The following is a 13,184-nucleotide window of genomic DNA, read 5'->3' as shown; positions in this document are numbered from 1 at the left end:
CAATAAACAAATCCAACATTAAAAAGAGAAACAACAGACTTTAATTCATTTGTAGGATTATTGAATTTCTTTTGACAACTTAATTCTACAAAATTGAACAATTGCAATCTTTTGATGTAGGATTTACTATATAACTGGCATCTCCAGGCTCGGTGAATGTTTCACTGAGCACCTTTTCCCTTTCAGTTTATTATCGTGAAGGTGTCTACGTCATGTATTCTGGATGACGCTTTTAATTGCATAAAGGAACCTATAAGAACACAGCAAATCATCTTTTTGAGCAATTAAGTGGTGCCCGCTCCTCAAATCAACTTTTTTATGTCCTCAGGATTCTCACAATAGCAATTTTGATGTTTTTTAAATGCAATCTTCTGCATGACATTACTTGTAAAGCGGTCCCCTTGGGCCCCCCTGAATGCTTCCTGTTAACTGTGCTGCGTGTTCTTATCTCAAGATTCAGTGTTCAGTTTGGCCAGTTTTGGTGAAGCTATGTTGAAGAATGTGCTATAAAATATGTCCATTACTCTGGAGGGAGGGAGGCAGGGTAGGTGTAGTTGTAATTGCAATTTACTTACTGAGGTGACCCTTGTCTCCGTAGTCCTGAGTAGCCCTTCCTCCTAAGATTATGTGAATAGACCTAAGGCAAAGGAGCCAGCGAATGTGTAGGGGAGCATGGGCTGGCCGTAAGCATAGTGGTACATGCACTGGCCTTCAAAATCCTAACCATCCTGAGGTACAGTTTCTCCAATGAGCAGCCATGTTTCTCCCTTCAAAAAACATATTCTCATCTGCATTGCCCTTTGGGGATAGTTCTAAATGAAGCCTAAGTATGTTTGGTTTAGTTTCCCAAGTTACAATAACATTGTTATTTTACTACTTTGTGACTGAATATAAAACATCAGTAGTTTATTATGGTCCTTCTCTACATTTTTAGATTGTTTATTTGTAATGGTGTTTACAGTTACAGAAAGATTACTCCTTAAAAGGTTTTTTAAAAGAAACATCCCGATTATACCCTCCTTTATATCAGGAGAACCATGCTTTAATTTGTATGCAAAGCTGGGGAGAGGAGGTTACCTGGACACCATCGGTTGTGATTCGAAACGCAGAACTGCGTTTTCTAAAGTACGAAATGTCTCTGTTTCCTTCCAGTGTGTACACGCAGAACGCACTCACTGTTTGCCTTCACTTGTTCCAGATCTGAAAAAGAGCCCCAGTTTAAATTCATCTATTTCAACCACATGAACCTGGCCGAGAAAAGCACGATCCATATGCGCAAAACGCCAAGTGTGTCCCTCACATCTGTACATCCGGACCTCATGAAGATCTTGGGCGACATCAACAGCGACTTCACACGGTACGTGGCCTCGGCAGGCCCCATCTTAAAGCTTGTTTACATCCCGCTACTGTCATTCTGTCCCCGCATTTACTTTCACCAGAACGCTTAAGTTACGTCGTCCTTGCTGGCAGCAGCGCCCCGGGCAGACAGAGAAAAATTTGGCGCCCCAACCCCCCTTGAAGCACCCTTACTCCACGTCAGACAGCAAAATTATAAATTTACCAACGTAGTTGATACAATATTTTCTACTCACTCAAAAATATTTTCCCACCACATAGCCTTCCTTACGCCACACATCCAGCACATTGGCACACAGGGCCCCATTAGGACCCTGGCGGTAGTGTGCCCTTATTAAGGGAATGGGAATAGGGATGATGCTAACGGGCCCGTTAATGACAGGGCCCGTTGTTAGCATGCTGGTCGCCTCGTAATAGGGCGGAATGGGTTTAACGGGGCCGGCACCTTTACCGGCACCGTTAAACCCATTCCGCCAGGGTCTTAATGAGGCCCAGTGTCATAGCTCCCACCCAACACTTACACGTAGAAAGTCTAGGTGTAACTTGATTGTATTCACAAAAGTTTGTAAGACAGTATTGAAGTTTTGTGAAAACACATTGTTACACATTTGTGGGCATGTTCCTATACCTCATTGAGTCACCTCCTTAAAACACTCACAGCGAACGGATGCGCCCCTGGGTATGCCCACTTTTTCTTGCCTGGTAGTAAGTTTAGCAAGTGTAAGTTGCGCAACTGTGCATAACGTATTCCAAAAAGACCACAATGCACCCGGTAATAACTTCTTTTTTGAGCAGATGGAAGTTTTTTGTGAATAAGTGTCACTTAAATATTTATGATATACTTCTTTTCCAGAAGAAAGTTTCATTTACACCTAGAAAAATATTTTGGAATCGGGCATTGTGGCGACATAGAATGAGGAGACTGACCACTCAAGAGTTTTTTTTGAGCTATAGACTTTTATTAAATAAAGAAAACCAAACCTGTCTATCCCTATCTAAGGTGGCTTCCCTAACTAAATTCGGGTCTGTCAGGATGCTAATAGCGCCGCAGTAATAGCGCCCAGAATGCCCCAGTGGGTCCAATGGGGATGGGGATTTACTGCCGACCCTCTCCCCCCGCAACTCGGAATCCAGCGCTAATAGCACCAGACCGAGTTGCGGTAACGCAATTTGCGTTGGGTGGTATCCCAGCAGATTTACCGTCGGGATACCGCCCAACTTGTGATGAGGCCCTTAGTTCTGTCTGTGTGCACACTTTTGCCAGCTTGTAGCTCCCCATTCTTCCTTTCTCATTTCCCCAAGCTTTGTGTCCCTCTTGTACTGGAGAGTTGGAGAGGATGGATCGGGGACCACAGAGCTCGCAACATTATTCAGACAAGAGATTAGGGCAGTAGTAACCCGGTCAAGCAGAGGGCGGTAGTGGGACAGAGGACAGTTCACCACAATGACACAGGCACCAGTGCACCACAATGATACAGGCACCTTAGATGGAATGTCCTCTATTCCTACAGCTGTGACAGTCCAGCCAATCATTTTGACATCTAGGCACTCCCCCAGCCTCAGTGTGCTGAAGGTGGCTCCGGTGGTTAGTGCAGGGAGTTGGGGTGCCATGGGTACATCGTCTGGGTCCAGTTCCTGTCAAACATGAGGGAACTGGAAGGGACTCTGGCCTGGCTGCTGGGGCCAGGGTTGCAAGGCAGTGCCAGAAGAGGCACCCTGGCTGTTTGTACTACTGGCTGGCAGATGAGAGGTATTGGTGGGATTCGGCCTGGGGTTTGCCATGCTGGGGTTCTGGTCCAGAACCGGCATTGTGATCTCTAAGCTGAACAGGGATGTGAAAGGGACCAGGCGGGCATGGTGCAGGGCTCTGCGATTTACTCAGAGCAGACAGGGCTGTTCACTTGTTCTGCTGATGCTGATTCGGCTGAGGACAGTTGTACTTCCAGTGGCCCCATTCCTTACAATAATGCACGCAGTGACCTAACTGGGATGGGCACCGTGCCGGGGTGAATGCTGGCTTGGGACATGCTGAGGCATGTACCAAGTGCTCTGATAGCCCCAGTACTGGGGGTTCAGAGGGGGCATCTGGGAGTTCTGAATGATTCCTCTTCTTCCTCCCCCGCTAAATTTGTGCTGTCCTCTCCATGCCCCATACTGGCCCCCATAGGGTGACAGTGCAAGGGCTGATGCAGCAGGGGTGTACGCCCAAGGGGCATAAGCTAGGAATGGAGCAGAAAAGCTGGGTGGAGGAGCAATCGCAGAAAAATCAAAAACATCCTATGGGGTGGAAAGGGTTATTGGGGGTAACACTGGGAACAGGCGGGGGTCACACCTAGAACTGGGGTCATTTCTCATCTTCTTCTCTAGATCATGCTGGTCTAGCTTTTTCTCTAAATTGACTTGTTTCAGCCACTTCTTCTTTGCCACAGACACACTTTGCTGGGACCCCAACACGTAGGCCCCTCCACTGCCTAACTGCTGAGTTCCTTTTCTCCCTATTAAGAACCTCACGCCCTGCAGCTAAGTGAGTCATCAAAGGAGCCCTCTATGGGTCAGACCAGTAGGTTCTGACACTTGGTCTGTTTATGCTATGCTGGCATCCATCTGGCAATGTCTGGGTAGTGCACTCTAGCCATGAGTGAAACAGGCGAATCGGGGGAAAGACTCACTCCCTGGCTTGCAGAATTGCACATTCTTATAGGAAAAAAAGATGTTGTACACAAACTAAGATGGCTTGACAAATACTAAATCACTACAAGGTGTAGTTCAGCACCACTGAGTCCCTACCTTTCAAGTCTGTCAACCAGGGTTACTCTATCGCTCTCATAATTGCTCACTCACAGGAGCACAACTAGGGAAGGGGTTGGATGATAAACTGTTGCAGGACAGGGGGGCACGGTAATGCCGAGCTACGGGTCCACTTCCAAAAGGAGTGTCAAGTACAATTCCCAGGCGTCCCTGGAAAATGACTCTGATTCAGGCAGGCAGGCACTCCGCACAAAAGAGTTCCAAGCAAAGGTGATCTCTAGAGGCCCACTCTCATGCTCCTAAAGAAATACACGGCTCTCACGACCAGGATATGGACACAATGAAAAAAATGTGTAAATGGGTGAGGGTGGGCCCTCTACTAGCCTTGTTCACTCCTAGTGAGTGTCTAGGAGATGAGTTTGGTACAGACTAGGTGGCTCTACTACTATTAAACTGAATTAGGTGCTTTGGTGGGGTGAGAGCTCCAGCCGCCCAGACAAGGAAAATGAAGGGTATCGAGGCACACTCCACAAATGTATCTACAGAAGGACTTACTATTAAGATGCCACCTCACCACTCTTAAACTAGACTCAACTTAACTCAGTCTAGTAAACTGAATTAAGCAACATTTAGTGTGCACTAAAACGAGGCTCTAGGCGGACCAGTCCCTAAGTGAGTGATGAGCCACAGCTACCCTTGTTCACCCTCCAGTATGGGCCTAGAAGGTGAGTTTGTTATGGGGTAGGTGACTCCCCCTCACCTGAGGAATTCTCTGGGTTAAAATTGAACACCGGATCAAATTAGGGCTTGAGAACTGGACGCTATGACTAGTTGGGTAGATTATTTGGAAAGGTACACCCTACAATTTGCCAGTACAATTGTGTGATGTTGTGTAGGTGTGCAGATCCTCCTCTGACAGTGGCAATGAGCCAGCACCTTGTTGGAGTGGGACCTTGGTTGACTGGGTGGGTACACTGACCTACTCTGTGTTACCACCCCCCTCGGAGACTATGAACCATCCCCTCAAGCTACAAGCTGGCAATGTCAGTGCGCATGACTGATACTTCAGTTCTTACCTTACTGCTGGATCCGTCAGCCAGGCACAGTACAACAGGCAGCTCTCAGGACAGGAACGCCTCTTCTCTGGGACTGTTCTGCCTAATTCTAAAAGAGGGAAAATGGACAGAGGAGAGGAGTTCAGGCCGCAGAACAGGGGTGAGTTTAGTCACAGAAGGTGCAGAAATTAAGGTGGTATCGGGTGATCAGGCACCAAAAATCTGTGAAAGTGGGAGGCAGGCCAAAATGGGGGAGGCCGTGTGGGAGACCCCAGGCAGGGTCACCGTTTTGGACCAGGGAGTCAACAGACCCTGTGAGGGTGCGTTGTGTGAACAGACGGATTGGGTTCCTCTCTGGCAATCACAAACAGGCTACACTGAAAAGTAGGAACACAGTGAAGGCACCAAAGTCTTTGTAGAAACCAGGAACAGATTTATTACAGGAAGAGGAGTAAACACATTGCCAGCAGGATATATTAGACAAACTGTACTAGCTAGCTACACCCACTGGCATGGCACCCAGGGCCTGGGGGATACCCTTGTATGCAGGGATGGGGAGGGACCCCAAGGGAGAAAGGAAAGGGTTGGCAAGGGAGTTGGAGAAGTGAGCTGCTAGAGACAGTGAAGGGGGAAAAAGAAATAAATAAAGGGAGAGAGCCACACACAGCGAGAGGGAGACAGGCAAAGAGACACATGGAGAGGGAAACGGGCACAGAGACACAGGGAGACGGAGACACAGGGAGAGGGAGACAGGCACAGAGACACAGGGAGACAGGGACACAGGGAGAGGGAGAAACAGGGCAGAGGCAGAGAGGCCAGGAGAAGGAAGCAGGGAGAAGCAGAGGCAGAGCGGCCAGGAGACCCACTGGTGGAGAAATTGAGCAGGTTGGGGAAGAAGGGAACCCGGGTAGAAGGATAAGGCCTGACAGGGGGAAGGGTACCTTCTAGAAGGGCCTGTGCAGCCTCTTCCCCAGCTCACATGACCAGCACACCACACCACCATCAACCAAAAAGAGCCTCCCAGTCCTCTCTCCACAGGCTTCTATAAGGCTCTTGCTTACGCCGACTCCAGCCAGGGCCAGCGTCTCACCCAGGAACACAACATGTGCATTTAGTTTGTTTGGCTGTTACCAGTGACAATTTTTTGTGTGGTTTCCAGGGGAGATGGGATGCAGGGCTGGGCATACATTTTCAGGTAATTACAGAGTGGAGGATAAGTGTACTTCTAGAGCCTGCCCACACCCATTCCCACAATAGGGGAAACTAGAACTAGATTCTGTGTGATTCCCAGGTCAGGGGAGTTGAAATTATAGAGTGCAGCGAATTTGGGGCCCAGAGGGGTGGTTCATTGTCGGTGTGGGACAAGTGGCTTTCCAGAGCCCACCTCTCATCATAAGATGGACACAAAAGAGGAACTCGTTCTGCAGGGCTCATGGAGGACAGGACAAAGTGGGGATGGGCAAGTGGGTAAAAAGGCCAGGCCAGATTGTTGGCTCTGGAATTCTGGTAGCTGGGTGGGGACAGGTTTAACGACAGGGGTAACTCGTTTTCTTTGGAGTCCTTTCCCAGGGCTGGAGGAATTTGACAAACCCGCCACATACCCCAGTTGCAGGGGACATAGTGGACTAAACCCAATGGCAGAAACTCAACACAGGTCCAGAAATCAAGGCAGGGTCACCCCCACCTCCCCACACAGACAAAAGACACAATGTCAATGATGGGCGATTTCCAGTGTGCCAGAAACAAAATACACGCACAGGGGAACATGCAAACACTTGAGCATAAACAGGGCAGAAGCTGTAGTCGGGGGCGAATATTCAGTAGTATGCAGTGCAAAGTGGAAAATACATTTGGGCAACATGAAAGTTACATATGGCCATTTGCACACATCTGCCGTCCTGCGGAACCGCAAGACGTTCTCTACAGTTCCCTTGAACTGCACCTCTGGCTTCAGCTTCTGCTTCTCGACTCTCCGATCATTTCCTTCTTCTCTGTCGTCCTTTCTCACTGTTTGCCTGATATATCGAGGTCCTTTCTGACTCAGTGTCAGCCCAATTGACAACACCTGATTGAATAGTCCTCTTGCTTTCCAGGAGCGTTCTTGAATTTTTCTTCGTCCCAGTACTTGTCGGGAAAATGCCCAAACTAGTACAGTAGCACGTAGTTTCTGAATTAACTATATTTTTAGAAGGGTTGTGTGACGTGGTTATGTTATAAGGTTGGGATGCAACAAGGGTTTTCTCCAGAGTAACGTCCTTGTCCCCAGGAGGGTATTTCCTCACCATGAGGTCCACCTGCATTTTACCACCCATAGGGGGACTCTTGGTTAGCGGCCTCACCGCCCCCGCCTCATGGAAAGGTACTCCCTCCTGGGGAGAAGTGACGTCATCTGAAGGATCGTCAAAACCCCCACCATCATTTTAGTCTCTGGCCTCCCAAAAGAGGGCTACTTTTAATTTGTCCAGACATCCCCAGAGCATATTGGTCTGCCAGGAAGTTGTCAACACTATGCCTCTTCATTCTTGCTCTTCTGTGAATGGTTAAAATGTCAATTTTTGTGATTTACTTTAATGAAGTTACTTCACAAATCCTCCCTCTAACTTATTACTGATACCAAAATCACAGAGGTGACATACGTGGCATCATACATCATTTGCCTCCTATTGCACCCATGTTGAAAATACGGGTAGTGACTTTGTAAAATAAGGGAATAATATGACTCCTACAATAGGTGTAAAGCTAATAAATATCATCCAAATCCTATACAAGATGATAAATGGCAGACATAAATGTTGCATTGAGTGCATAGGATTCACGGTTACCTCTTGAATGAAGCCCCATCATGTGGCTACTCTCCTGCATGATAGCTGGCTAGCAGTTGATTGCTGGCACTGCAGCAGATGGGTCACACAAGCACCCATATCTCGACCCACACTATTTGGGCTAAAGACTCCATAGGAATAGCAAAGTAAATCAAAGGTCTCCCATTTATGCCCTCTGGAAACTCCTGATGGGCATGCATGCACTACCTTTCCTCTGGTTACTGCCCTGGTGCCCTCAGGAAAATAACTCCATTCATGCCAAGCAACCCTCCATGCAAATACATATGCCACTCCCAATTTCTAGGAGCCAATGCCACATATGTGTCACTGATAGTACCAGTGATATACCTTCAGTAGGGCAGCAAGACCTTCCTTGAAACCTTCCAGCCAGTCGAGGGAGTAGCACACCCTGGCTAAGCCGTCAGGTGAAAAGGCGGTAAGAATGCACCTTGCACTCTTCCTTGGCGGCAAGAAAAGGAAATCTAGGTTAGCTACATACTGAAACAAACCCCATAAAGATGCTCCTGTGTACTTCCCTAGGTTTGCTATCACCCGCCTGGGCAGTAAGTGGATCCAGCGATCAGGGAAAGTGCAGAGACTGCAGGTATAGAAGCCAGAGTCCATAGAACAGGATAGCGCCTGGCGGCTTAGGTAAACCTGGACAGACCCGTGCAATGAGTCCCAAGTTAACAGTTCACGAGCGGCCTAACCCGATGACAAGAGGGCACAACTAAAATAATCGCACCGAAACATGACAAAACTCTCAGAAAATAGTAGATCCTAGAGTGGACTTCCAGTACGAAGTACACAAGAACCCTCCCGAACAATAAGGTCCCATGACGATAAAACAGCAGGGAAATCCATGAATCAAGTCCAAGAAAGCATTATCCTAAATTTAAGACCAGAAACAGTCCACACAATTACCAGTTATCGGGGGAATCCACAGGGAAGGTCCACACACAAAAAGGAATCAAGGTTGGCAATAGGAGGTCCAGCGAAGACAGAGGGAAGGGCTGCATAGTTCTGGAAGACCTGCAGATAACAGATACCAAACGCTCTCGAAAACGAAATTTGTTAAACGAAATTTGTTGAGAAGGGCTTGGCATCCACAAAAGAAGCTCTTATTTTTCAGGTGTTGTGCCTCCACCTGATTATGCAATTTCGAGATTGGTACGTGGCATGGTGGCGTAGGGACGCAAGCAAACGGATCTAGGCAAAATGTAGGTACCCCTCAGCATGGCGCTTCTGCCAATTCTCTGAAGCGTCCCAGCATTCTTAAAGGGAAGAGCAATAGGTGCCGAGGTTCATACTCAGAGGATCGTTTCCAAGTGTGAGTTTGCCGAATCTTAACAATATGTGACAAAAAAGTAAAAGGATTTTAAGATTACAAAATCTGCAATGCCGGATAGCTCACTGGGTTGAACGTCTGATGCAGAGATAACATAGGAGCTAACAATACGCTTATTCTTGTTGGAAAAGAGTTCAGACCTTCTATGGTGGGTGTAGCCAGATTGACAATGTCCCCTCAAGCTAAATGGAAAACACTAGAAGTAGACAGCATACTGCAGGGTTTTGGTGAGAGGGGAGGTAAGGGGCGAAGGAAACGCAGCAACATGCAGGGAGCAGAAGTTGTACCCATAGAAAGTTACAAAACGAGACCCTCGTATCAACCACTTGATTTCCACCTTTGATAGCCTTGTGAAGATGCATTGGAAGCTGCTTCTAGAACATATCCCATCATGGAACCCATGTGAAAACTGGGAATAACTATATACAGAAAAATATTTCAATTGGACAAATGCTCAACTTATTATTTACATTTATTAGTCCATTATATCAAACAATGAAAGCATAGAAGCAAGATGTATTCATAGCCCCTCAAAATAATAAGAATTAAGAAGGATATAAGTTTGCAGTAGTCTGGATCACCAGAATGGTGAATCTGTCCTCTAGTGAGGGTGTGCTTCCTGCCTCTCTTAAAGAGGTTGGGTTACTCCCCTCCTGAAGAAGACTTCTCTTGAGCCCCTTCAAGCCAAAAACTATTGGCCAATAACTAACGTAGCGTTCTTGCTCAAGATCCTGGATAAAGTGGCCTATCTTCAGTTCCTTGAGAAGAATAACATTTTAGGCACCCACCGGTCCGGATTTAGAGCATGGCACAGGACAGAAACGTCCATATTGGAGCTTAAAACCACCTTGACGGACATAGTAGAAAAAGGAAATCCAGCACTATTAATGCTACTTGATCTGTCCGCTGCCTTCGACCTGGTCGACCATGTAATTCTTGTCGACCGGTTGAGGGGCCTAGTAGGCTGCTCCAACCTTGCCTCTGACTGGATCGCCTCCTTTCTTGGCCCCGGGTCTCTAGAGTAGCTTTTGAGGCAGCACAATCTCTTCCTAGCGTCAACAGTGCTGGTGTCCCACAGGGGTTGTGTATATCTCCCTCTCTCCAACGTCTATATAAGACTATTACTGGATTTGCTTGGCCGCCTGGGTGTCCGGTACACCATCTAGGCAGATTACATCAAGGTAGTCATTGAATTGTCAGGCAACTATGCACAGGACTCTCTAACCATTAGCCAGGTGTATGCTGCAATCCAGTCCTAGATGGTTGCACATTCTTTGGCTGTCAACGACAACAAGGCAGAGCTCCTCATTGTGGCCACTGGGCAAGAGCTTAAAAAATTGGACATCATGATTATGGTCCTGGATTGTGTTAAAACCCTTGGTGTCCATTTGGACGCTGAATTGAGTATGCAGTCTCACGTATCACATACTAGATCATGTTCTGGTCGCATGGTCAGACTTCTTAATCAAATGAGGCCTTTTATCACAGTCACTAATAGATCTGTCCTGGCGTCGGCCTTAGTGAACTCGAGACTCAACTATTGTAACAGTCTCTTAATTGGGACAACACAGGGGAATCTTCGGTCTCTGCAAACCACCCAGAATAGCGCTGTGAGAGCAGTTTTTGGTCTTCTTAAACAAGATCACATCTCAGACTCTTGTAGGACTCTGCATTGGCTGCCCATTAGGCAAAGGATCATTCATAAACTCTTGCCCCTGTCCTATAAATGCTGGACCTCCATTGCTCCTGCATAACTCTCAGAGCGATTAGTCATTGATCACCCCTCCAGACGGCTCCGCTCCCCTTACGACAAACATAAATTCCAACAACCACGGTTCAGGCTAGCTAAATTTGGAGGTGCTCGTTTTTCTGTACATGCCCCCAGAGCCTCCCTTTGGCTATGAGAACATCCAATTCCTAGTCAGTATTTAAACGGCCAGTTAAAACCTACTTAACCTTACGCCAGGCTAAATTTGCTTTATATTGTTGGTCTCCTCTCCCCTCTCTTTAACTGTGGCTTTTTGTTGAATGTTTTGTCCGTCTTAATGTGCGCTGCGAGGTCCACGGGCATGTGGCGCGTTAAAAGAAATAAAAGAAATAAATTAAATAGATTTTTGGGTGTTACTAAAAGTTGGGCAGATTTTTTATAGAAATGCCACTGGCTGTTAATGGCACCTCCTACAGTGGTATTTCTGCAAGTCCGCCCATTCCACAGTTTCCCACTGATGTAGGTGGTAGTTATGGAATACCTTCAGTATTCCAGAAATAGTACCTCTGCTAGTGGTAACCCCTGGAGTCATTTTAAAACGTTTTTATATGTCCATTTTACTTTTAATGTGGTAGTGGAAATGGATAATGTACAGCATAGTTTCATAGTGCTACTGTACATTTTATAATTCAGAAAAGGGCCAATACTGTGACCATTTTCTGCATGAAATTACCGAGTTCAAAAGCCCGACCACCAAAAGTCAGTTTTCTTTTTTTTCCATATATATATGTGGGGGAGACCCCACCACCTTACACCTATACATTTTTATCAACTTTACCCCCACCTGCCCCCCCGACAAGTACATATGCGAATAAATGGGGGTCAGACTTTTGGTGGTCGGACTTTTCTACTTAGGTAATTTTGTCCTAACCCCAACTTTTCACCCATTTGCCATGGCCCATTTCAAAACCTTGTTTACGGTATATAGAAGAAGCACATACACTATCCTTCTGTACAGTAAAAAAAAAAGTCTGACTTTTATTTTTAGATCAATTGGTTTTTTTGACTTCACTGTTAGGGTTAAGCTAAAAATAGCAGGACTTTGGGTAAAATACGCTAGAGGACTTAACCCATCAGTTTTCCAATGGTTAGGGCCATATGTAATACTTTGAACCCCTGAAACAAGCAGATGGTCATTCTGTCAGGGGTTTGCAGTACAAATTGACAAGGGGGTCCTGGGAATTCCTCTGCCAGACATTAGTCCTGGTTACGAGGGACTTACCCAGAGTCTTTAGCTCACTATCTTTCACGGAGAAGAAATATCCCAAGCATATCAGTCTTTGTCCTGCCCTGGGGCAGTCCAGCACCGAAATGCTAGGCAATTCTCCTCTGAACAAGAGTACCAACAGCATCCCCAGACACATGTTTCGGTCTGGTTGGACCTCATCAGTAGGGAGGAGCTGTGCCTCTCTAAGAATAGTGAGCAAGGGGCCCACGTCTGGATTCCCCTAGTAACTTAGGGTGCGACCCAAAGTTACTTAATTATGCAAATTGACAAGGGGGGTCCTGGGAGTCGCTCTGCCAGACATTAGTCCTGGTTACGAGGGACTTACCCAGAGTCTTTAGCTCACTAACTTTCACAGAGAAGAAATATCCCAAACATATCAGTCTTTGTCCTGCCCTGGGGCAGTCCAGCACCGAAATGCTAGGCAATTCTCCTCTGAACAAGAGTACCAACAGCATCCCCAAACACGTGTTTCGGTCTGGTTGGACCTCATCAGTAGGGAGGAGCTGTGCCTCTCTAAGAATAGTGAGCAAGGGGTCCACGTCTGGATTCCCCTAGTAACTTAGGGTGCGACCCAAAGTTACTTAATTATGCAAATTGACAAGGGGGGGTCCTGGGAGTCGCTCTGCCAGACATTAGTCCTGGTTACGAGGGACTTACCCAGAGTCTTTAGCTCACTATCTTTCACAGAGAAGAAATATCCCAAACATATCAGTCTTTGTCCTGCCCTGGGGCAGTCCAGCACCGAAATGCTAGGCAATTCTCCTCTGAACAAGAGTACCAACAGCATCCCGAGACACGTGTTTCGGTCTGGTTGGACCTCATCATTAGGGGAGGAGCTGTGCCTCTCTAAGAATAGTGA

The 13,184-nt window shown here is 46.9% G+C and overlaps 1 protein-coding gene across 3 annotated transcripts in view; it reads left to right on the top strand.

The window, feature by feature from the left end:
- Positions 1 to 13,184, top strand: part of CCZ1 (CCZ1 homolog, vacuolar protein trafficking and biogenesis associated) — a 732,451-nt gene that overhangs the window by 634,212 nt on the left and 85,055 nt on the right. For all 3 annotated transcript variants that reach the window (XM_069645641.1, XM_069645642.1, XM_069645640.1), the window contains one exon: positions 1,199 to 1,357. In XM_069645641.1, coding sequence (XP_069501742.1) covers positions 1,199 to 1,357 — 159 coding nt within the window. The remainder of the gene's footprint in view (positions 1 to 1,198; positions 1,358 to 13,184) is intronic.

Source organism: Ambystoma mexicanum, chromosome 2p (genome assembly GCF_040938575.1).
Source record: "Ambystoma mexicanum isolate Mex_15411 chromosome 2p, UKY_AmexF1_1, whole genome shotgun sequence".
NCBI lineage: Eukaryota > Metazoa > Chordata > Amphibia > Caudata > Ambystomatidae > Ambystoma > Ambystoma mexicanum.
This window is presented reverse-complemented; position numbering and strand designations above follow the sequence as displayed.